Source organism: Vulpes lagopus, chromosome 4 (genome assembly GCF_018345385.1).
Source record: "Vulpes lagopus strain Blue_001 chromosome 4, ASM1834538v1, whole genome shotgun sequence".
NCBI classification, from domain to species: Eukaryota; Metazoa; Chordata; class Mammalia; order Carnivora; family Canidae; genus Vulpes; species Vulpes lagopus.
The window spans coordinates 108,155,661-108,181,040 of record NC_054827.1 but is presented as its reverse complement, the minus strand read 5'-3'; the positions used below and the strand labels follow the sequence as shown (position 1 = coordinate 108,181,040).

Here is a 25,380-nt window from a genome sequence, read left to right as displayed (position 1 = left end):
AGTGGTTTCTCCTCAGAACATTATTTCTTTCCCTGCCTAAGTGCTCTGGATGGTTGCAATGGAGAGGGGGAAAAAAGAATCAATACTTCCTAAAATGGTCAACTGTGATTTACCTAAATCTCCCCCCACCCCACACTTTCCTACAGACCCCTCTCCTTCTCCTTGCCCACATGACAGGCATGCTCTAGTCTGGCACAGGTCACATGCTCTTCCCTGCCTTACAAATGATGAGTGAACGTTGGCTTCCCACATGCAAGCACATACCTATGGGGAGTGAGTTGACAGGTTCACATAAACCTCCGCCTCCCCACTGCAGCATCTCTCCCTGGGATGTTTCTTCACACATAGAAGAGAGGCACTAACTTCCTAAGTAAAATAGGGACTCTCAACGAGCTACTAATTTTGTTCCTCTAAACAACCTCTAAACAACCGCCAGGATCTCTCTCTCTCTCTCTCTTTCTCTCTCCCTCTCCCTCTCCCTTTCCCTCTCCCTCTCCCTCTTGGCTCACATCTGCCAGCTTTCAATTCCCCTTTATAGAGCCCATCAACAATGGAGGGAGATACCACAGCTCCCTTTTACGTCTTTTGTTTTCATTCATTGCTTGGCAGCAGGTGAAAAAAACACAATGAGTAACTGAAGAAAACATTCCTGCTCAGCTACCCTAGGCGATCTGACTTCCTTTTCTCTTCTTATGTTTGTATCAAGATGCTTTCAAGATCACCTTGGGTTTTCTCCTGCCTTTTTTAAGCTTTCCCATACTCTTAAAAAAAATAACCCTATATCATGAAATTCCCATTCATGTAAATATATACCTAGAAGTAGTTATAAGAGCTACCATATACAAAGAGCCTGTCTGTCAAGTGATCCTTGCTCATTACCTCTTATCCTTGCAAGCGATCTTGATGGATGTCACCTTTATTTTTGCAAGTGATCAAAGTAAGACTCAGAGAGGGTAAGTAGCTTGCCCAGCATCACATGCTAGTAAGCAGCAGAGCCGGGATTCAACCCTTCGCCTGCCAAAGTTTATGCTCTTTCTTCTCTGACGTGCAGCAAGTCAGAAGCATCTTGTCCATTGTAGTGCCCTAAATATTGCTCCTGCGTTGATATCAAGGCCTCCAGGACAGAATCCACTGATCCTCCAAAGACCAGCAGCAAAGTTGGTGATCTTAGGCCCATTGCACAAAGCACCGGAATTAATCATCCCCCCAGGGAGCCCAAAACAAAGACTAGACAGGCTCAGAAGGGCAGTGTAGCAAAGTAATAAGGAGTCTGGCCCTTGGCATCTCAATGCCTATCTTTTAATCTTCAACTCTGTGAATTCGGGTAAGGTGCTTAAACTTTCTAAGCCTCCATTTTTCTATCTGTATAAGATTGGGATAATAAAAGACTCTACCTTTAGGGTTGTGTGGAGGGTTGACCAGAACAGTTAAGAATACACGCTGGGTAAAGCCTAATGCAGAGTAAGCCCTCAGTAAATGATGGCTGGGATATTCATTAGTGGCAACTGAAGAGACTTTAGGGAGAACATTTTACAAATGGTGAAGTGCTCATCTGAGTGTCTGTGGTCCTTTCTTTTGCCAAGCCTGTCCATCCATCTGGTATAGGCTTGCAGCCTTGTTAGTTCTTAGCTCAAAATGCTCTGACCCCATATTTAAGAATGTCCTTCTATGCTCCAGAGGTATGGGATTATCATCAAAGAGACATTTCTAAGCAGTTCATCTGGGACTGCTCTATGAAAGGCAGTTGTAGAGAAAGACAAAAAAAAAAAATCTACAAAGCAGTAAGCTATAGTTTATGTCTTCATGACTTCAGTTGGCAAATCAAAGAAATAATAGCACAAGACAACCAAACCACATGTACACTGCCTTTAAGCATTAAGTTGGCTGCAAAGCTTTATAATAAAGGACTGCCCCAAATCACAGGCCACCACCAAGATTTGAATTAACCTACCCACTAGCAGTTTGGAAACAGGACCCCAACCATAAATATTAAGCTAACACTGTTTAAATGCTCAAGCGCGTGCCAGGGACTATTCTGAGCAATTTTTATCTGGTGTGGCTCACTTAGTCTTTCCCTGAAACTCCATAAGGTACTATTACCATCATGATTTGTCCTGCAGATCAGTCAGCCAGGCACAGAGAGCTCAAATCACTAGGCTGAGGTCCCAAGGTGAGAAATATCAGGATTTCACTCCAGTCATCCTGCCTCTTGACTTCATTCTGTGCCACCCCTTATGATCTGTGAACCTGATTCAAGACCAGGAGTGGGGTGTTGAATGGGATCTCAGGTTAGTTGCTTTTTTGAAGGGTGCAAGTGAGTATACACAGTAAAAAATACACCCTTGAACAATGTTTCTGTGCCCTTGTGCTTTCACCAGCACACCTAGGCAGTTCTACCAAAGCCCATCAGTTCCAGGCTTAATTCAGAGGGTGTCTGGCTTCTCGCTGTGTTTGTTTAGACTGATACAAACACAGGGTAGACAAGAAAATTAAGGAGGGAAAGAAATCAGCCTTCAGCTTTAGGAGAAACAGAAGCACCCATGTGGAACAAAAAGCTGCTTTGTGAAGGGTCCAGTCTGCCTGCCGCCCCCCGAGCCCTGAAGACTATTTCCAGAGCCCTCTCGTGTGCAGCTGACTCAGACCCTTAGCCGTACGTATCCCAGCCCTGCTGTGTCCCCTCCCGTCCTACTCACTGTCTTCTTTCTGGTTGCAGGTAACCTGGACATCACTCCGGACGACCCCCGCTGGATTGGAGCCTGGTGGGGTGGCTTTCTGCTCTGCGGTGCCTTACTCTTCTTCTCTTCCCTCTTGATGTTTGGGTTTCCACAGTCTCTACCCCCACATTCAGACCCTGCCATGGAGAGCGAGCAGGCCATGCTCCCAGAAAGAGAATACGAGAGACCCAAGCCCAGCAACGGGGTCCTGAGACACCCTCTGGAGCCAGATAGCAGTGCCTCCTGCTTCCAGCAGCTGAAAGGTAGAGACGCACCTCGAATGTGGTTGGCCAGGGGAATGGGGGGGGGGGGGTCTAGGCCGATGGGGGAAAGGATGATGCTCAGGACTGGGTTCTGGGGGCTTGAGGTACTTGTTCTTTTATCAGTAAGTCCTTTCCTGATAACAGGCATTCTTCAAAAGCCACATCCAAAGTGCTTTTCCTTTGAAGCGCTCTGTCCTCCTCTCCCCTCTACGAAAGATGTGCTCCTCTGGAAAGAGGTAGGAACTCAGTCTTAATAACAAAGTCCCACTTAAGAATGTGGCAAAGCTCTCCCAGTCATTTTTAACAGAAAACAGATGCATCTTTTCTGATAAAATGGAGTGATGTGGAATGAGAAGAAGCAGCACCCCCTGCAAACATACACGCTCCAGCCCCCAGGTTTTTTACACATTTGGCAAGCTCTGTTCAAGGCAAGCAGTGCCAGAGCAGCCTGGAGCTTCTGGGTTTCTGTTACGGTCCCCTCCCCACCGTGGGGTCTGTGCAGTGCTCTGTAAGTTCCAGGACCCCCTCTCTTGGGTCCCTTGAAGAATCTGCTGGGTTTTTGAAGTGAGGAAGGAGCAAGGCTGGGGCATTCCTCCTCTGTGAGGCTGGGGTGGGGGGAAGGCAGATGACCCACTTCTTGGCAGGATCAGGGTGCACCCATCAGCAGTTCCAGTCTTCCAGTGGCCAGTTTAGAAACGGTAAGAGTCTCTTCACCGAGCTTTTGTGCGACAAGGAGCACTGTCTTTGGAGATGCTTGAGAGCCACGTGGAGGAGCTCATCACAGCCCCTGGGCTCCGGCCCCTGCTCTGCTCTTCACCAGAACTGAGATCATTAGCTTCTCCATGCTTCATTTCCACGAGTGTATAGTTGTAATAGCATTCCTAAGTGACAGTGTGGCCGTGAGAAGTAAAGCACTGCCCGCAGAAGACTGTCTGTTAATAGTGTTGTCAGGGAGGGATTGCCAGAACTTGTGCTAATTCCCAGAAGAGACTAATTAATAATCTGCTGTTATGTCTGAACCCATGTTCCACAATCGTTTCTACCAAAGTAGAAATTTGGAACCATCCAAAGAAGATCTTAAAAGTCATCTCTGTAAGTTGCAGAAATGCATGAGTAGGAGGCGGCCATCTACTTTTTGTCCTCCGGGGTTGCCTTGGCTTGGACTCCCAGGAGTTTATGCTTAATAGAAGAGCCCCCCCACCAACTCCCACCCAAACAGCTGGCCAGAGGGTGATGTCTACTGCACAGGTAGCCTTACAAAGTGTCCCAGTAACCAGATCTGCAGGAGTAAATGGGGCTGACCCAAGTAGGCTTTAACGGGCGACACCCTGGACCAAAGCAGTGGCAACCTTTCTGGGTCTTTGTCCCATGGTAATTGCCCAGAGCTCCAATTTCAAGAGCTACCCCAGTCTTTTAACTTTCATCTCTGGAGACGCAAAGATGAAAAGCTATAATTCTACTACCAAAGTACTTACCATCCAGCGTAGGGACAGAGCAGTAAGCCAGCAAAGGCAGCCTAATGTGGAAAGGATGGCAGTGCCAGGCAGCAGAGGAGTTTATGGATGTTCAGGAGACAGGCAGGGGAGAGCCCACATCTTGGGTCTTCAGAATTCTTGGATTATGATTCAATTGCCCCTTAACTCCTTTGTTCAGCATGTACTGAGATCCTGCTAGGCTCCAGGGACACAGTGGTAACCCAGGCAGCTTATATTCTGGAACTTACATTGCAGCCATTGGGGGTGGGGGGTGACACACAATAGGCAGAGTTGAAGCAATGGCACGCTGAATGTTAGACGTTCCATGGCCTAGCTGACAAGTACACAGTTGGATAGACAGGTCTGAGACTCACTGCAAGCCATAGCCATAGTGATCATAAATTGTGGCCTGTAGATACATAGACTCCACTTCTCATAATTAATGATTTTTAATTAGAATTAGCAATCCCCAGAGGCAGTAGGTCTATTAATGGACCTAAAGAATGTCCCAGCAGGAAAGGAAGGCAGTGTGTCCAGAAGAATCCCCAGGAACCAAAATACGGTGACATGAGCTATTATGCTAATAAACAAATTTTACATACGCCAGCACATGGATAGGGGACCATGGTCGTTTACATCCTTCATTTTTCCATGTGATTCAGTGTTTTTGCCACATGGACATTTCCACTGAAAGCACCATGCAGTGTCACCCGGTGCTCCTAAACTCTTTATCCAATTTGCAGCCTTGAAAGACCCTGTGGTCTCCAGGCAGTGTGCAGTACAGATAAGCTTGAGTAGCATTGCATATGGAGGAATTAACATTGGTCTAAAAATAGGTATGTTGCCATTTCTCATCTGTTTCATTTGAGTTTGCAAATAGGTTTCTTCTTTGGCCATCAGTCCGCGTCCCCTGCCATGCTCTACAGATAGGGAAAGCTCCTAAGAAGAGCTGGTGTTGTGTCCCAAGAGCAGCTGCTCCATCCTCCCTCCGGCTGGGACTGAGACGATCTCCCCTGCTCTTGGGAGAGCAGCAGGGCTATTCATCTGGGTTCCGACCCAGCTCAGCCACTTCCTAGTCTTGCAGTCTTGGCCACACCGCTTAACTCCCCTTGGCTTTAACATATGGTGTCCTGTTTATAGATGAGGAAACCGAGCTCTGTGATAGAGGAGTTTAGGCTTGCAGTTTACTTTTCAGGGTGCTCTCCCCCCTCCAAAAAGTGGGCTTTGATGGTCTCTTTCCAACAAAGTTGGCCATCATTGGGTTTGCAACTCTTAGAAGTTGAGGAGAGACACAAGGCCCAGGGTGGTGTTCTATAACTGTGTAGAGAAGCTGTTATTTCTCACACAGCCCAGAAGTCCCCATCTTGTAGTGACTGTCACATAACTGTTTAACAAAGCAGGCAGCAGACAAACAAACGCTTGGGTTTGTTAAACTCCAGTATCTTCCTGTGTGGGAGTCTGCAAGCCCAAGACACATTTTTGCATTTCATCTGTGCCACCAAATAGCTTTTTCTTTGTGCCCTGGCTCTCACACTCCTCTTCCCCAACCGTTTTCTTCAGAGCATTTGGCTGATTCATCTTTCAGGACACACCCCACCCTGTCCCATCCTTCCTCTGTGTTTGGCACTGTGTCCGCTCATCCTTTCTATGCTGTAGCCATGTGAGAGCTAGAGAGCACCCATGTGGCCTCCTGAATCTAGATGCCCAGAGTTTGTAGAACACTTTGTTAAAGTCTCAACCCAGAGGGAAGAAAGAATTCAGGGGACTGTTAGACAAAGGTATAATATTATCACCAGCTGGTATATTAAATCTCACATCTCTGGTGTCACCTGCTCTGGAAGGGGTTTGATGGTTGGGATCCAGGCTCCTTCAGCAGCCATACTCTGTGTACCTTTCCCATCATGCTCTGTCTGGTTCCTTCAACACATCAGACATTCCCCTCTCTCTTCTTGGAAGAGAAAGGAATGGAATACCCTTCCTCTGTTGGTCCACTTCTGGGTTAGATTCAGTCCCAACCTTTCATGGAACAGCCCCACTGTGCCCATGTGCCACCCACCCCCCCCATGTGCCACCCACCACCCATGTCCAGTGCTGGATTAGCTATATTCCTCTGTCATCTACCCAGCCTCTGCAAAGCACCTGTTATCCCACCACCTGGAGACTTCTCAGCTTATCTGCCTTTGCCCAAATCTTGTGTTCTCCAAGGACAAAGCTTTCATGCATCTTTTTATTTCCATTGAACAGCACAATGCCTGGCATGTAGGTGATACCAACTGAATGAATGGATGAACAAACAAACAAGTATCCTCTTGACAGCGTGCATGCACTCACACACACCAGTGGTGAACTCTGGTTTTCCACACACTATTATACCTAATCCTCCAACCCTATAAGGCATTGGTATCATTTTACAAAAAAAGCAAATTGAGGCTTAGAGATTGAAAGGAAAGGTGTTTGAACCCTGGCCAGGGCCCCGGTGCCTGTCTTCCTAACTACAATGTGATGCTCCATCTTGGGGCATATAATGGACTCTCTTAATGGAGAAGGGGCCTCAGCAGGTGCTAGCCGACTTCAGCAGAGCATACTTAAATTTCCAGCTGCTGGTTGCAACAGCACCGGTGTACCGTAAAACAGTGGGTCTTCTAGACGAAGCTACAGGCTAAAAGGGCGGGAGGAACCAACTCCCTGCAAGCATTGGCAATCCTGGCCCTCTCGGATGGGCTCTCTAGCTAGGATGAGTGTAACTGTTCCAGAGGTTTAAAATCCGAAGGGAGGGCCCTGCCTTTGATCTCTGAAAGAGAAGAGCAGTCAAAACTGAGCACTCTTGTCTCTATACACTTCACACTGACTGCCAAGTGGCCTCTTCCTGTCTCCGAAAAGATAGCTACAACTATTTTTTTGGAGCAGCCCAACTGGCAGGGCTTGGGGTGGGGTAGGGGGGATTTAGGCTCAGAGTCTTACTACCCCCAAATGTGGAGGTGGTTGACGAGTTTCCAGGCACTCGCAGGGACCTCCCACTGGGCCCCCAACATCCAGCTGATGCGTGAGTGTGAGTGTAGCTGATCTCCATGCCAACCATCTCATCACAGAGCTCAGGGTTAAACTACATTTCCAGGTCATCACCACTGGGAAGGATGGAGCTGGGACTGGGCAAAGGTCCCCAGACTCCACACCCCGAGCTCTCTCCACTGTGTTTCCCTGGGGGATTCACCAGCCTTTAATGAACTGCCTGAGGAGGAAGGGGAATCAGCCAATTGGGGCTGGGGCCAATTGAACAAAGACCCTTCCTGTGTCAGAGACACAGAGACACAGGTCCTTTCTCTGTTCCACTTGCTCCCTCTCCACGGGAGGAAATGCAGTGCCCAGTTCCAGAGGACCTTCACTTGCAGGGGAGATGAATCCTGCCAGCAGCTGTTACCTTCTCCATCCTGCCCTCCTCCAGCCATCCATCTCTGGGTTCTACTGATTTCACCATCTGACTCTCTCTCCAGCCTCCTCGGTTATCTCCTGCACTCTAGTCTGCCCCTACCCCACTGATCTGTCTATACATGACAATGGTTTCAGAATGCATCTGATCCCATGGCTGCCTCCAGCTCGAAGGGACAGAGGTGGAACCCTTCACGGGGCCTCCCAGTGGTGCTTCTCTGCCCTTCCAGCCGCTGCTCACACCACTGCCTCCCTGTTCCTCCATGCCAGCCTCACCTCACCAGCTTCCTTCTAGGCCCCTGGGTTCCCCAGGCTTCCTCCCCACCCTGGGACTGTGCACCTGCTGTTCCTTCAGCTGGAATTCTGATCCCATCATCAGACATCAGCTCATGATCATGTCCTCTAGGACTTTTCTCTGCCCGCCCCCACCCCCAGGCACATTGCTCTCCATGACATGGTCATGTTACTGTTCTGTATGTGATTATTCACTTACTCCATCCGAAAGCTCCACAAAGGCCAGGACTTCCTCTGTTTGTGCTTCTGCTCTTGTCCGTGGGGGCTCAGTACATATCTGATAAATGAGGGGATACACGGATCACTGGATGTGCCCTGCCAAGCCCACCATGGTTTGCTGCTTTCCTTCAAGCTGTTGTCGCCCCCATGCCCCTCCCAGAGTTTCGGCCTGTGTTTGACCCATCCGCGGACATGGGTCTAGCCAGGGCTCCACCTGTGCTAAGTGCCATGGCTGGCCCACCGGTGACCTGCTTGTGTGGGGATGGGGCTGCTGGCCCAGTTGCTCCAGTTGACTTGCATTGGTGACTCTGGGCTGTGTGAGTTCCCTGACAGGTGTTTGGGTCAGGAACAGGGTGCACACTCATCACCACCGCTGCTCCTCTCTCGGTGTTGAGCAGGGGCTGCACATGCGTTGGCCTGGCGTGAGGGACCCGGCTCCTGCCTCTAGCCTCCAGCCTCTACAACTCTACCAAACCTCCTCTATCCTCTGCCAGCTAGCAGTCCATTCCTGCCACATTTTCTGTAATGAGGGGCCTGTGCCTTTCAGCATCTTGTTATAGTGAGGAGCCTGGTGATCTGAGAGCCCTTGTTCTGCGGGCTAGATGGCTAAGTGTTTTTTATTGCACCATTTGTCTTCAGAACTGTGCTCTGCCCTCACGTGGATTTCCCATTAAAATCTTTCTTGATTCCATGGCCAGGGAAAACATCCGCCCCCCCAAATGCTGGGAACCATGCACCAGGCTGCAGTTCATACGCTGCCATGCCACAGGAATCATGTTTGTAGGTCCCCAGGACCAATTTGGCCAATGGCTTCCTCATATTCTTACCAGCTGTGGAGGAGGATGTGCTGGGGTGTTATATCTGTGAACAGGCCACAAGTCATTTCCACAAAGCACCTGAGATTTACACATGGGAGGGTGCCTGGCACAAAGCCTGGCACAATGTGGGTGTTCTTTGAATGAAGGAAGGAAACTGCTAGAAGACAATGTTTCCCTATGGGTGTTCCTTGGAACAGAAGTCCTTGGAGATGCTCAGGGGAAATATAAATCAATGGGGGGAGGGAGGAAAGGTATACAGCCAAATAAGCTTGAAGAAATGTCTATATAGTGTGTGACCCTCTTGGAGACCCATATGGTATATTCGAGTATTAAAGGCCCTTGGAAGGCAAGCTCTAAGGAAAGCTGGCTGGCATTGTTTTATCCCATCTGACCCTAGAGCTTTCCTGTTCATGTTAACTCTTTTGGCATTTAAGAAGTGTTGCTAGAATGCAGGATAGAAGGTGGTGAGGATCATGGGAAGTTCAAAGGGATGTGCTGAGTCCATAGGGAGGACTCAAAGACAAGTGAATAAAACAAGTAGCATTTCAGCCCCATCTGGAAAGATGAGCAGGATCCCTGTGGATAGAAGAGAGGGGCTTCTGGGCGGGGGGGGGGGGGGGCGCGAGCAGAGGCAGGGCACAGAAATGCCCGAGTGGTAGATGGGAGAGAGACATCTCATCTGGGGGATTAGGCTTCAGAAAAGGTCATGGTAGAAGGGAGTCTGGTGTCTGTTATTGCACCCAGCAGAGTTCCTAGCACCTAAGGCCACCCCAGTAAGACTCCAGTAAAATTGTAAATGAATTTGGAAGGCTTTTGCATTGCTCTTCTAAAGTGTGTGGACTTTGAGTCACTGTTTCCCACCTAGAGGTTTGAATCAGCATCACCTGGGGGGGGGGGGGTCTTTTTTTTTTTTTTTTTTTTTTATTTATGAGGGGAAGGGCAGAGAAGCAGGCTCCATGCAGGAAGTCCAATATGGGACTCCATCCTGGGATTCCAGGATCACACCTGAGCTGAAGGCAGACGCTTAACCTCTGAGCCACCCAGGTGTCCCATCCTGGGGGGTTTCTTGAAACACACCCACACTCAGGCTGCACCCCTAGGATTTCTGATTCTGTGAGTCTAGTGGGGAAGAGGGAGGTGGTCTAGGCTCCTGAATTTCTTTAAAGTTTCCAGGCAATTCTAAATGTACCCCTACTTGAAAATAAATAGGAGAGGTGGTAGGAGTCCTTTGGAGGCTTTCCATCAGAGCTGTTTCTGCAGCAGTTTTGCCCATAAGATGAAAACATGGGGAGGAGACCTACTTACGAAATAAGCTTGGGACATCCTGCGATGTGACCCATTTGGAGGTGCATAAGTGACATTAGCACATTGAAGGCTCTGAGAAGGTCTGCTGTAAACTCAACCCTTCAGGAGGTAGCACTAGGGAGTCTCGGCTTAGACACAGGCATTTTTGTTCTCTTAGGTGCTGAAATTCACCATGTCTTTTCTGAGCATTGCTCTTTCTTTCGAGCAGTACATTCTCCTATGGGTCGAGTTTTTGTGAACGCTTAATGCAGTAAGCTCTGCCACCCCTGAGGTGGCGCATCATGCTCCCAGACAAGGTTCCTAGGGGCTGGTGTGAAGTTACAAAAGTGGCATTCTCTTTAGGAGACACTCTTTATTTCTTTAATCCTTTTCTGCCTCTGCTACCTCTGGCATGAAAAGACACAACAGTTGGATCTGGAACAGAGCTTGCTACTCCCCAGGCTTTCTTCTCTGGCTCTGCCACCCTGTGTTTCTGACTTCACCCTCCTGGGGTTCACCGATCTGGAATGGCAGGAGCTAGCTGTGTTTCTGGGGGGTGCTTGGGCTTACACCAGCTAATGGGACCCCACATTACTCTTTTTCTCCCACGATTTCTTGGTGGTGTTATAAGGAATTGGGAATTAAAAAAAAAAAAAAAAAAAGAATCAATAGAACTGACTGGCTCTGGGTTTCCCTGTCCAATCCACACCCATCGATGCTTGGCTTTCAGTGTAAATACTTGTTTTCTGTGCTGATGGCTTCTGGTTTGTTCACTCAAACCATGACTTCTCCATACAAGGGACCTTCAGCCTGTTCCCAAGACTGGTAGATGGAAGCCTGGTAACTACCTGTCTTGCAGTTGGCAATGAGAAGGTCCAGGAAGCTCACCTGGGTCCCTCGATTGCCCAGAACAGAGACTGGGAGACAGTCTTATCTGCAGCAACAAGGTCACAGAGATCCCGAGGTGGCCAGTCTGGGGCCAGTGCACAATAGGCACTCCTTTCTAGAAGGTTCCTGGCACCATAGGCTTCCTCTCCCTCCCAGGCTCTTCTCCTCCCCTATTCAGGGGAGTCTAGATACCTCTAGACTCAGCAATGGAAATGGCCATATTCGCTAATTATTTCCATTCCATATAACCCATGAGCCTACGGAATGTGACCCATGATATGATCACGAACTGGTCCCTGTCTCCACAGTTAATGTTTCTTAAGAGATGGTGACAGTTGCCTTTAGAGACTGCAATTTGTTTGTTTATCGAATTCTTTAATCCCTCTTGCATTTATGAAGCATCTGCTCTTACTGGGCACAGTGCCCACATCTAGGGATGGGGCTGCTCCATCTCTGCATGCAGGTGGCTCCTCACGTGGGAGAGACCAGAGGACCCAGGCAAGAGTGTCCAGGGACACACTGGTGCAGTAATGACGGCCGGCACCGGGTACGGGGAACCAGCGTAGTGGCTGCCAAATGTTCGTGCCATGCCAGGAAACATCATTTTTCCTAGGATTCACCCTACCTTGGCTTTAATCTCGTGCCTCCATTGTGGTGTTTGGCCACATCTTTGTTACTTCTTCCTTCCTCTTTTCATTGGGTTTTGGTCATGACCCGAAGACTGTTGTGTATCTCACCCCTACCCTGCTCCTTCCACTTCTCTGTTCCCTTTGCTTTTTGGGTCCTGTGTCCTGTGCACTGGGAAGCGCTTCATGACAACTTATCTTTCAGAAAATAAACACTTTTCCGTTGATTGAAGTCCCCATACAGAAACCCAAAGATTTAGAGGTGGACTCTGGAGTGCAGGCAGGCCTGAGTTTTGCATTCTGGGAGCATGGTTTATGCAGCCACTTAAGGAAGCTTTGGTTTCCTCATGTCTGAAACAAGACAGTGAGACTGTCCCTGTTGTGATAGCTGTGGGAGTGACATTAGGAACCCTCAGCTCAGGGCCCATCTGATGTTGGTTGCCCAGCAAATGTCAGCTGTCACTGTCGTAATTACCAAGCAGTTGCACACACTGGGAGCATTAACCATGGTGTATTGACAGCAATGTTATTAAAGAAAAAAGAAGGTCAAGGCAAATTTCTGTAGAGAGCCCGAGGGCTAAAACATCTAGAGTCAAGTGCAATAGGCCCGAGCCCTGCAGTGAGCACTTCCCAGAGCACCTCCAGTTTTGGGGAAGGGAGGTGGACAAGGACTTCTGTCCCCTACCTCCTGACTCACCCAGCCCTCTGCAAGAGGGCATTTCTGTCCCTGGGAAGCCAGCAGCTCCAGTGGCAGCTCCAGGAACTCCATTCACCCACCCAGTCTCTTGCCAGCTCTGCTTCCTCACCACATCTGCTCATACACAGGCATTCTTAGGGCAGCTCTGATGTCCTTCAAGCCCCAGGGCTTGCTCCCTAACATAGCCAACAAGTACTTCTATTGTATTACTTAGCATTGTGCTCTCATCTTACCTGTGTGCAGAAGCCCTGGGTCACATTCTCTGCATGCATGGGTCTCATTTAATCTTTGCAACAATCCATGGGACAGAGAGGTGCGCTTGGGACCCAGACCTACTTGGTTTTGAAGATAGAATTCAGGTCTCAGTGACCCGGCTTCTTAAACTAGGTCCTTATTTTATACAACCTTGCTCAGTCAAACTTGTCTGCAGTACAGGACTCCTCCCCTTTGGGCTCTGCAAGCCTTTCTTTCATTCATCTCCCTCCCTTCCTGTCCTACCTCTCCTCTTCCAAAAAACATGGACTAATCCCAGGAGTCATTTTTTTCCAGTCCTAGTGGGAATTTTTATATTCTTTCTAAGCATGAAGCTAGACCTTTGATTATCAGGAGTGGTCTCTGCATGCTCCATCCTCTGACCACGAGCAGCATTTCTGAAAACCCAAACCAGAATAGCAGCCTGGCTCTGAGCATGCTCCAGAGTAGCAGGTGCCGCGGTTTGAGTTTTTGCCATGCATCCCTCACCCTGGGACTACTCTCTGCCTTGGTTTCCTCACCTGGAAACAGAGGCCCTTATAGCCCCAAGGTCACGGGTTTGCCATGAGGATTATGCAATTTGATTGTGAGTGGCTAGAAGAGTACTTGGTACCCAGGTGATACTCTTTCTGTATCAGTCCTCACAACTCCTCCAAACCTGGCTTTCTCCCTCCTGGAGGGCCTACAAGTTTTCAGGAAATCTTAATCCTACAGGAATGTCTTCCAAAGACAGTAGTGGAAAACCTGTTTTTCCTGGAGGACTCTCCTCTGCTGCTGTTTGGCTCTTTGTATCAACCTGCTGGAGGATAGCACCGGGCTCCCTATGAGAGGTGAAGTACTCCCCAGCCGGTGAGGTGGCATGGTGCACGCCAGCCCACCTCCTGTCCGAGGTCCCAGCCTCTGAAGCTAAATCAGTAGGTGGGAAGTAATTGGCTACGGGGGACCACGGGGGTTCTGTGGCCTGGTGTGGCCTTGGTTCTTCAGTTTCTATTTGTCTGGGCCACCTCATTAGCTGCTGCCTCCTTGGAAGGTTAGAATTTTATAGGTTTAACAACCCATTTGAATGAAAAAGCCTGAAATACTGGGATAGCCCTAGGTTCAAGCTAATTAATACCCCTTTTCAAATTGGGGCTTTGGAGGATAGGCTGAACCTTTGAAAAGGAATCTTTGGAGAGTGTTGTGAGTCATTGCAATAAAACCTAGAATGGGAGGGAAGAATGTAAGAGCAAAAGAGCTGAACGCAAGAGGAATCTGTCATTTCTGGCAGCAAATCGGCCCGATAGAGGGGAAAAAAGAATGTTCTTCATGCAAATAAGGTCCACTGAGGCTTCCCTGAGTCTTCAGTAGGATGATCATCAAACCTACTGATTTTCACATCTAATTCAACACGAAATTAGTCATTAGACACTAAGACAAAAGCAGGCAGGCTCTCCTATCTCAACAAAGAATCTTCCCCCACTGAAGTGGAATTATCTCTGGAATAATTAAAATGGTTGTTAAAGGATGAAAACATTCCATTAACTGGAGTTGCCTTTGTCAAGACATGCCCCCCTCCTCCCCAAATAAATCTGATAGCCATGATCAAGGAGAAGGAGATACCAAGACCACAATAATGTGATCAGACATAAATCCTCTTTGGCACCATTTCTGAGCCAGAGAGCACAGTTGCTAGTTGGAGGATGCTGCTGGTATCAAACGATTTTATTTGTGAGCAAGAGGGGCTGTGGTGCTTCTTTCTGAGGTCCCCATCTGAACGGTGTACACCCTAACAAAGGAAATGAGGGCTATAATGAAAGTATAGCAGATGACTTTTTTCCTGGAATGCCCCCAACCTGCCTATTGACTCTTGGCAGTGTTTCCAGAGTTCAGATGTCTTAATTCCAAAAGAGCACAATGATGGAGCAACAGTGTTTCTATCACAAACCAAACCAAAACACAAACAGCCAGGGGCTTTGACATTCACTCACTACCAGGAGGCACTGTGGTTGCCTGATGTGATCCATACCTGTTCCTATACAGTGTGGAGATTCGTGTTTTGTGGCAGGGTCAACCAAGTCCCTTATCATGGGTACATTATACCGTCACAATGTGCTGCGCACAATAGCAAACCAGCCTTCACTTGTGAGCAGCCATTTATGGTGATGGAGTCTTAACATCCAACAGGCTTTTGTGTTTAAAGACAGAAACCGTGTTACCCTTTGTTTACACCCAATGTATTCATCTTATGTATTTGTGTAGCAGTTCACGGTTTTAAACATTACACAGTCAACATTCCTCTAAACATTTGTACGTTTCTTAAAAAATAATGTGGATGTAACAAAGGAAAATTTCTCAACACTTAAACATAGATTGTAAGTGTAACCACTTTTAGACATTTATTTGAAAGGACATTTCTTAAAAAGTCAGATTATCTTAGATGCTGAAGACCCTGCAAAAGTAAATAAATAAACAGAACACATGTAAAGACTAGTGCCTTTGCAAAAAAAGTAGGTATAAATGAGTGAATACCATGGATTTAAAGTTTCTGGGTTTTTGTGGCATATGTGTATGCATGCGTGCTTGCACACAGTTACATCATCCAAGAGTGACCTTCCTCAAGTTTTAGTAAATTTTATGAGAAACTATGACAGAAAAGCAGAGGCCACCAGCTCTGGCTGTTTCTTAGTTGGGATGTAGGATCAGGCTGCTCAGCCCACGGTGATTCTGAGTTCCTTTTATTATGTCGGAGGGTCTTTAAGTCCCTCTCTTTAGGTTTTCATTTTTGAAACTTGGTAGGTTTCATGGAAATGATAAATTTTGAGCTGTGTGTACCTACCATTGGCTGACCCATTGTTCTGCCATTTTGATTTATTGAGCTTATCTGTTAACATTATTAAAAACTTATGTATCCTCTATTATTATTTTATTCTAATGATCTGGGCCATTTAGAGGTTTCATCTCCTAGGAGATGAGATTGAGTCTGTGTTATTAGCTTTCTTCTTTTGGACAGCTGGCTAATTCATCACCTCGGAGTGCAGTATTAGACTCCCTGCTCACCTGTTTATTTTGTATGACCATGAGTACCTACTGGTTTTTCCTAGACTTAGAATAATATTTGATCCTTCTGGGACTCAGTTTCTCTCTTCTGTTTACACAGGTGGAAAGTATACCACATGCCAAATATTCCATATTATTATAATTACAGCAGAACAGAGTTCCCCTTACTGTAGTCCCTGGCATATAACTTTTATACATTTTGCCTTATCTGCTTACCACCTGTACCATTATTTACATAAGACTTCTCTCTAAATAACTTTAAATCTAATTGTTTTAACCTGGCATCATTTTAAGCTATGAGAGCCATGAAACCACAGATTTGATATGTTGGTTATGTTTCAGTTGACTTTTTAATTTTTTGGGAAGATTTTATTATTTATTTGAAAGAGCATGCATGCATGAGTTGGGGGGGGGAGGGAGAGGGAGAAGCAGACTCCCTGTTGAGCAGGGAGCTCAATATGGGGCTCGATCCCAGGACTCTGGGATCATGATCTGAGCTGAAGGTAGACGCCCAACCAACTGAGCCACACAGGAGCCCCTCAGTTGACATTTTTATAAGTACACATTAAAATAATAGCACAAATGTTGGAGCGACAGGATTGCCTTAGTACCTATACCTGCAGAGCCCCTCTGCATACCGCTAAGATCCGTTGTCATACCACAGTTGAGGCGATTGGGTGGAAGACCAGATACCAAGGAGTCTAATCACCAGGAATATCCAAATAATGTGACTGCACTCAAAGGATTAAAAAAAAAAAACAACAAAAACAATGAATGTCACATTTTTTAAAGCACCAATGTAAGCAGAAAATCCTAAGTGGTCTACAAAACCACATACTTCAAGAAAAACAGAATATAATAAAATAAGATAGAAGTTTAACAGGTCTCAACAGGACCTGTTTTCTGGCTCTGGTGGTGCTTAATACAGTACGCAAGCCACGAAGTGCTTTTGCCCACCATCAGTTCTCACCCAAGTCCAGGGCACCAGGCTGGGTGGGCAGCTTCTTCGAGGTGGAACTGGGTGATGAGAAGAGACCACCTAAGAATGAGGGAAGAGATGCAGGGAAGATCTGAGGGCAGAGCATCCCAAGAGAGGGAGGAGCCCCTAGCACAAGGCGAGGAGGACCCAGCAAGAAAGAGCAGGGGTAGGCAGGCTGGACAGGAGGGAGAAAGAGACGTGGCAGGAAGAGTCATCAGACTGCTATAGAGACAGACATGGGCCATCGGGGAGTTTTGAGCAGGAAACTGATTTGAGTTGATCCCACTGGCTACCATGTAGGGAATGATTTTATCAGATCAAAAGTGAAAAACCATGCTCTGGGAGTCCTCCACATGAGAGCTCATGGAAGTTTTGCTGGGCAGGTGGCCATAGACCAGGCGACGAGGTGGGGTTTGACTCAGCACATATATGTATATACATAAGCACTAGAATTCCAATTTTTTTCTTGAAGCTTTTTAAGATTAAATATATTTTCTTGGGATCCCTGGGTGGCGCAGCGGTTTGGCGCCTGCCTTTGGCCCAGGGCGCGATCCTGGAGACCCCGGATCGAATCCCACGTCAGGCTCCCGGTGCATGGAGCCTGCTTCTCCCTCCGCCTGTGTCTCTGCCTCTCTCCCTCTCTCTCTGTGACTATCATAAATAAATAAAAATTAAAAAATATATATATATATATTTTCTTAACACACAGAGTTATAAATATTCATCTCAGGTCTACATATATAGATGCTTAGAAATACTTGATATAACATAATTTATAATATGTAATTATATATATTTTTTTCGCTTGAGAAACAAACCCCCTTGGGCAGCCTGGGTGGCTCAGCAGTTAGTGCTGCCTTCAGTCCAGGATGTGATCCTGGAGACCTGGGATCAAGTCCCACGTTGGGCTCCCTGCATGGAGCCTGCTTCTCCCTCTGCCTGTATCTCTGCCTCTCTCTCTCTCTCTCTCTCTCTCTCTCTCTCATGAATAAATAAATCTAAAAAGAGAGAGAGAGAGAGAGAGAGAGAGAGAGAAACAAACCCCAAACTCTTTTTTGAGGGGGATGGAAATAATTTGTCATTGCTTATAAAATATTTTAGTGTTTCCAGTAAACTAAGAAAAGGCACAATATAGTCTCTCCTGTTATAGTACTTCTCAGCTTAATTGGCAAGATATCAGCATATATTTTAAAGCCAGAGTCTACAGTTGTGGGTGACTTACAGGTTTTAGGTTTCAGTCTGAACAACTGAGTGACTCCTGATGCTGTTGACTGAGATGGGCAAAAGTGTGTCAACAAGGGAGTCTGGGGGCGGAAGGCCTGGAAGTGCAGTGTATGACCCTCTTCCTCTCTCTCCCTGCAGTGATCCCGAAAGTCACCAAGCACCTGCTCTCAAACCCTGTGTTCACCTGCATCATCCTGGCTGCCTGCATGGAGATTGCAGTGGTGGCTGGCTTCGCTGCTTTCTTGGGGAAGTACCTGGAGCAGCAATTTAACCTTACCACCTCTTCTGCCAACCAGCTGCTCGGTGAGTCTGCTTCTCCGTCCCCCTGGGTGGGAAGAGGGCTGCTATCATGCAGGTAATACTCTGAGAATTTACCAAGGCCCATCAGAGAAAGAGCCCAGACTCTGCTGCTCCAACAATAGCAGTAGTCCTGGTGTTTGTGTGCAGAAGGAATTTTAGTCTATTCTTGCAGTAAAACTTGCCAAAGGGATATGATAATAAAGAACTAAAATATGAAATGTACATAGGAAGCATTGTGACAGGCCAGGAGATCAGTAGATAGCTGTGAACTACAGAATTTGGGAGAAGACAGGATGAAGGAAGAGAAGAATCAAGATATATCCTGAAAGGTGAGCAGGCTTTGCTCAGACACATAAAAAAGTAAGAATATTCTTGGCAGCGTGAAACACGTAGTCAGCAAATACAGAACTTGGAAGCCACACACTCCCTTCCTGACCCCTGCCCATGGCAGACATAATTAATGGATCATGACACTCCTTCTCCCCAAGCTCAAGCATGGCCTGACCATCCTTCTTAGTAGGAGACTACAGGCATCTCCTTCTGCTATTTGGAGCTGGCGTGATAAGGAAAACCAATTCGCCCTCGTGGGAAGCAGCATTACGTATGTGTAGTTAGCAAAGTGGCTTCATGATTGGCAAAGGAGACAGAAGAGTGAGGAAAGACACCTGCATTTCAGGCTCTGATGGCTGGTAGCACCAGTTTTGCAACGTGGAACCAACAGAGAAGAATCAGATCCATGAGGGAAGATTGTGAGACCACATTTGAAGTTGCTGAGTGTGAGACACCTGTGGTGTGTCTGTGGGGTCCTGTACTTGATGGGAGCTCAGGAAGGAGACCCTGCTGGGGAATAGAAGTTCGGTTGCATCGGTGTAATCTGAGGGTAGTCAGGGACGTGGAGTGGAAGTTCCGCAGTAAGAAAGTGAATTGGAAAAGAAGAATAAAGTCCCAACCGTGAGGAAGCACAGCAGTCCAAGGCGAAGTCAGAAAGAAACCCACAGGTCATGGGAGTCAAGGATGATTCCAAGGAGGAAGCAGGCAGCAGCGCACACACATGATGAGGACAACAGCGTCTCCATTGCCTGCAACCACCAGGATGTCCTTCAGCCTGTGTCAGAGCTATGTCTGAGAGTATGGGTGGGAAGCCCATACTCTGTGTGGAGAGCAGCCCCCAAGAGGGAAGGAGTAGTCTGCGGCTGCAGGACACTTTCCTCGAAGCTCAGCCATAGAGTACCGGAGGGGACCATGGCAGGTGGGTGGTGTGTGTCCCTGGAGGGGAACTGGGGGAGAGTTGGTGCGTTGCTAGGAAACATGAGGAGGTTGCTAAGGCAGTGGGGTTGGGGGGGTGAAGAGCCAGCAGAAAGGGTTTTACAGGAAAGAGAGGGGTTGTGGATGGACAGCCCTCGACAGAAGAGCCCATACATAGGTCTTGCCAGTGAAGAGGAGAGAGACGTGAGTCTGGCCACTGAGATGCAGCTAGTATGGCTCTGCATCTGAGAGAGAGCTCCAGCCCCATGAATTACCTTCTCTGGTATGTAGGGGTAGATCACCTGCTGAGAGCAATGATCTCCTTCAGCACTTCCTGTCTCTTTGCCTAATGGCCAATTAGCAAATGCAAAGGTACCAACCCATCATAAGGAGGACACATATTAAAACCACACTGAGATACCACTATTCATCCACCGACCTGATAGCACCAAATGTTGGTGAGGGTGTGGAGCAACAGGAAGTCTCAGGTACCGCTGCTGGGAGTGCCCGATGGTGTGAGCGCTTTGGACAGCTCTTGGGCAGTGCACCTGTTACGGGGATCCATCCATCCCACTTCGGGGCATGGACTCAACAGAAATGAATGTTTAAGTCCACTCCTTTAGATACGCATATATAACTGCATTCAGAGCAGCCTGGTGCATGATGGCCCCAACGGGATACAGCCCAGATGTCTGTCGACAGGAGAAGGGATAAATAAATTATAGAATGTTCACACAGTGCTATCACCCAGCAGGAGAAAGGAAGCATTTTCGTACCTGCCTCAATGTGGATGAATCTGATAGAGCTGAAAGACGTCAAGCACAAAAGTGTACAGATTTATGAGTTTAAAGAAGGAAAGCTTAGTTAAGGTGATAAAGACTATGATGATGGGGGAACTATTGTCCAGGGACGGGGAGGCGGCAGCCACCAGAGACCCTTCCTGGGCCTCTGGGAATGTGCCAAACTTGATCTGAGTGGTGGTGATAGGGGTATATATGGATGCAAGGAATCTGGTGTTTCCTTAAGCTTCGTGCACTTCCCAGGACATAATGTATATCAATTAAAAAAAAAAATGAAAGCCTGCTACGATGACGCACCTGGATCATAGTGTCTCCTTGGGAATGGCTAGCCTACCACGAACCTGATTTTTTTCTTTTTTTAAAAAATAACACTTTGCCATCTGCTTTTTTGTTACTTGTCACTTGTAAGAAGTATTAGCAAAATTCAGGCAGCTTTCCAGTACCTGTCTGACAGAGGTACGGTAAAGTGGGTCTCTTTATAATTAAAGTCATAACTTCTTTGTTATTTTTGGGATGTCTCTGGTTTTGCCCTCCAGCAGCCCGAGTTTCTCCATTTCCTCATTTCTGTAGCTTCTGTTCTTATGTTCTCATTACATTTGCACGGTTGCTTCGATGTTGGGGCTGTGTTCTTTTTCAGGACAGTTTCTATCGACAAACAAATCAATAGTCTTCAGGGCAGAAGGTCAAAAAAACAATCTCCCCCTCTTCACCTGTTTCTTTCCCAGCAACTCCGTCTAGTGCTTGGCAGGGGAGGACCTTCTCCTGCCATGCAGAGAAGCCACCTGCTGGCTCCTGTGTCCAACCATCTGTCCGACAGTCCACGCTGGCAGCATGCTTGGCCTCTTCTTGTGTCCTGCTTGGGGCCTCACTCAAATCAGCATGTTCCCTAGAGAGCTGCCTGCAATGGGGGCTGACACTGGGCACTCAGGGCACAAAGATAGGTAATGGAAAAAAAAGAGATGAGGTGATAAACATAGAGAGCTTTTACCATCAGCTAATTCCAGCTTTGTTATTTTGGCAATGGAGAGTAAAAGGATTAAATAATCCATCTGCAGTAGCTGTAGAATTAAAAAGTAAAGTCTTGTTAATAGTTAAAAAACAAAAAACAAAAACAAAAACAAAACAAAAACAGGTAATGGGATCAGAAGGTGCTCAGCCCCTGCTCCCTGCAGGCTGGGGCATCAGCGCAGAGCCCTGGGCCCCCCTGGGAGTCATCAGCAAATGGGGCAGAGTCCGGAGAAGAGCAATGTAGATGATTAAGGCACTGATGGCATGGATTTATGCGTGAAGATAAAAAGGACTCAATCTGCATAGGTTAACGTAATGAGGATGGAGTTGCGGGGAAGTTCTGATAACTGAATTCCAAGGCTGCACACACATCAGGGAGGAAGAGAGCGGCCTGATGACGGTTGGGAGAAAAAGCACTGAAAGCCTGTTATTGCCATAGTTACCATCCTCACCAGGTGACGCTCCCCACAGCCTCCTCTGCTAGGAAACGAAACCAAGCCCAGGCCTGCTCTCTGGGCGTGGGCCCGTCCTCACCAGTGTTCATTCACACAGGTCCAACCTGCTCGCCATTTCATTCACCCCAAAAAGAAGCCTGGAGTGCCCACCCCATGCCAGGCACAGGGAACCATGCTGGACTGAATGGGATGGAAAAGCTTCTTGTGCTCAGGGAAGCTGCACGTCAGGAGGGAGGAGAGTGGACAGGAAACCAAAAGTCCAAATACGAATAAGTCAGCTGCAGATAGCAGGGAGAGAGCCATGAAGATAATAAAATGGGGTGAGGAATGATAGGGAGCCCCTGGGTGGGGTATAGGACCCACTCTAGGTAGCATGGTCTGGGAAAGGCATCTCTGAAGGGGGTACAGGGCCAGCCAAGTAGAGACACAGTAGAAGAATGTCCCAGGAGAGGGAGCAGCAGGTGCAAAATCTGGGGATCTGAATGGATTTGGCCTGTCCCAGAGACAGAAAGGAGGAGCTTTGGGCCAGGAGGGCGGGGGGGGGGGGGTGAGCAGAGAGGGGCACATGGGGGCTGGATCACAAAGGTCATTCCTATACCAAGAACCAGAGAAAACCAAGCATAGGTATTCCAAGAGCATCAAATAATGCAGAGATATCATACGTTTTTTTTTTTTTTTTTTTTTTTTTTTTTTTTATACCAGAGAGAAAACCAAGCATAGGTATTCCAAGAGCATCAAATAATGCAGAGATATCATACGTTTTTATTTAAATGTGACTTGTGCTATTTTCTTGCAGAGCTCAGCCTCCCTGATTATGTTTTTCTTCCCCTAGTATTAAAATTAATTTGCATTCCCTTAGCACATACCAGCTGGTTGATGTAGTCGATTGACCTAGAGGTCTGTTGATTGGCAAGGAGGAGACAGCCTAGACTGGGAAATTGGCCATGCACAGTCTACCCGGTGGATAAATGACGCACAGTAATTTAAAGCTGAGTTTTAGATGAAGCGAATCAGGACAGAGCAAAGCCAAATAGGAGATTGGAACCCTAGCACCATTTGGTCCTTCTGAAATTCCACAAGTCTCTGAGAGTCAGAAATAACAGGTTTATGGTCCTGCTGCCTTGCAGATAGCTCTGTTTGTAAGAGAGGGGAACATTTTTTAGGCCAATTACTCACCAAGAGCTACAAAACATATTGATTTGATTGATGCTACTTCCCAAGAGTTCTGGGAGCTGTTTAAAACACCATGTCCACAGGCTGGTGAGCTCTGGGACCTTTGCTTAAACAGCCACCAGATCCTTTCAATGAAGCCCTCCTTGGCTAATGAGGAAAGGAGAGAAAATCCCCAAGTGATCTTGAATCCCTTTTCCCATGTCACCTCTAAAATGCACAAATGGCACGTCAGTGCTCCCCAATCATGACTTCCCTAAAACGCACGTGCATGATCCCAGTCTGTCCGTCTTTGTCTCTTGGTCATTCCCAACACCAGCTGTGTCTTTCCCATGAGGATCCCTTACTTAGCAAGATAGATATATGTACTTGGACTCCTAATAGCTGAATGTTTCCATGTCTGTGTCCCCCAGTTTTCTGTGAGTTCCCCAAGGGCAGAAATAAGGCCCTTCATGGAGACTTGGGGGCAGCGTGGGGGATGTACCATTGCAGTGGTGTCACTGGGAGTTTGGTCTGTGCAGGGCTCGGCCCCCAGCCTGGCACCCCTCTGTCAGCGCCGACTGGCCCCGCTTTCCCTGCTAACAGTCCCTGCCCCCTCTGTTTTTCTCCCAGGGATGACTGCAATCCCATGTGCCTGTCTGGGGATCTTCTTGGGTGGTCTCCTGGTGAAGAAGCTCAGTCTTTCTGCCCTCGGGGCCATTCGGATGGCCATGCTCGTCAACCTGGTGTCCACAGCTTGCTACGTCTCCTTCCTCTTCCTGGGCTGTGACACGGGCCCTGTGGCTGGGGTTACTGTTCCCTATGGAAACACGTAAGTCCCAGAAATAGCCGTTTTCCATGCCTGCCTGCCAGGGGTGCCTGGACTCTTTCTTCATGGTAGGGTAATGGAGCCAGCTTTGTCCCTAGTGACCATGAGTGGAGGGTTCAATGATGCCTTCACATTGTCCTCTCAGGGTTGAAGAATCACCATGGACCTTTTGGGTGGAGAGCACAGATGATTCTGCTCAACAGGAGCCAGAAGCGTGCCAGGGGAGACCATCACATTCACTCCTCACAGTACTCCTATTACCATTTTTGGCATTTGACTTTAGGAATAATTGAAGATAAATAATACAGATGAATTTTGTTTTAAAATTCAGCTTTTTTTTTTTCTTTTTTGAGACGGGGAGAGAGAAAAGTATGGGAAGAAGCAGAGGGAGAGAGAGAATCTTAAGCAGACTCCACGCCCAATGCCGACCCGATTCAGGTTCAATCTCACGACCCTAAGATCAGGACCTGAGCTGAAATCAAGGGTCAGACATTCAACCAACTGAGCCACCCAGGCACCCTTTAAACTTCAGCTCTAAATGAAAGACAGAATTGATTTCACTTATTCCAGAAATTATCAGAAGCTATCATTAGGCTCCCACAGTAATTATAGGGTCTCACCCATAGTAGGTATTGATAAGTATGGGAGGGGACAGAGGATGGGGAATAAAAGGGGAAAAGAAGGAGAAGGGAAGAAAGTTGGTTCTTGTGGGACACTTTTTTTCTAGTTATTATCTCAAGGCTTTGATCTAGAGTCCAATCAGAATTGCCCCCAGTGGGAATTATGGAGAGCGTTTATGTACGGAGCAGGAACAGCTGTCCCCTTTTCTGTGTGAGACTCTGAAGCTGCTTGGGGATCAGTCCTGGAGCATCAGGGCTGCAGCAGAATCGACCTGTGGGATACCAGTTCCTCCTCATGCCAGTTTCCTCCTCCAGGCAGGCCATCAGGTTTTCTCCTGTAGTCTGTATCCAGAAGATACAGGAGAGCTGGACTTATCTGCCACCTGACAAGATCAAGCGAGCTGAATAGGAGAACATAGGCAGAGGCAGTTGTCTGTAAATCCATGCACAGCCCAGCCGCTGTGTGTCCCTCCATCCCCTTTACTAGCACCGTGGCCTCTTCTGCCCCCCACTGCATCCCACCCCCCATTCCTCCCTCTCCCAAATGTGGCACCTTCTGCTTTGTGCATGCCATAAATAACAGCATTTGGAGAGAGAGACCGCCAGCCTTACTGTGCCAGTTCTCAAGTAGTAAACTTGTAGTGGTTCAAAGCACAGGGTCTTACGATAATGAGGTTCTTCTTCATGGGAAAAAGAAAAAAAAAAAACAGTTCAGAGCCTACAATCCAACTGCCAGCTCTGCCCAGATTGGTAGAGCTCCAAACCTCAGCCCCTCCTCC

General features: G+C 47.6%; 1 protein-coding gene across 2 annotated transcripts in view; it reads left to right on the top strand.

Moving 5' to 3' along the window:
• SLCO3A1 (solute carrier organic anion transporter family member 3A1) overlaps positions 1–25,380 on the top strand; it is a 305,050-nt gene that overhangs the window by 232,433 nt on the left and 47,237 nt on the right. For both annotated transcript variants that reach the window (XM_041751583.1, XM_041751582.1), the window contains exons 4-6: positions 2,714–2,977; positions 18,334–18,498; positions 23,786–23,984. In XM_041751583.1, coding sequence (XP_041607517.1) covers positions 2,714–2,977; positions 18,334–18,498; positions 23,786–23,984 — 628 coding nt within the window. The remainder of the gene's footprint in view (positions 1–2,713; positions 2,978–18,333; positions 18,499–23,785; positions 23,985–25,380) is intronic.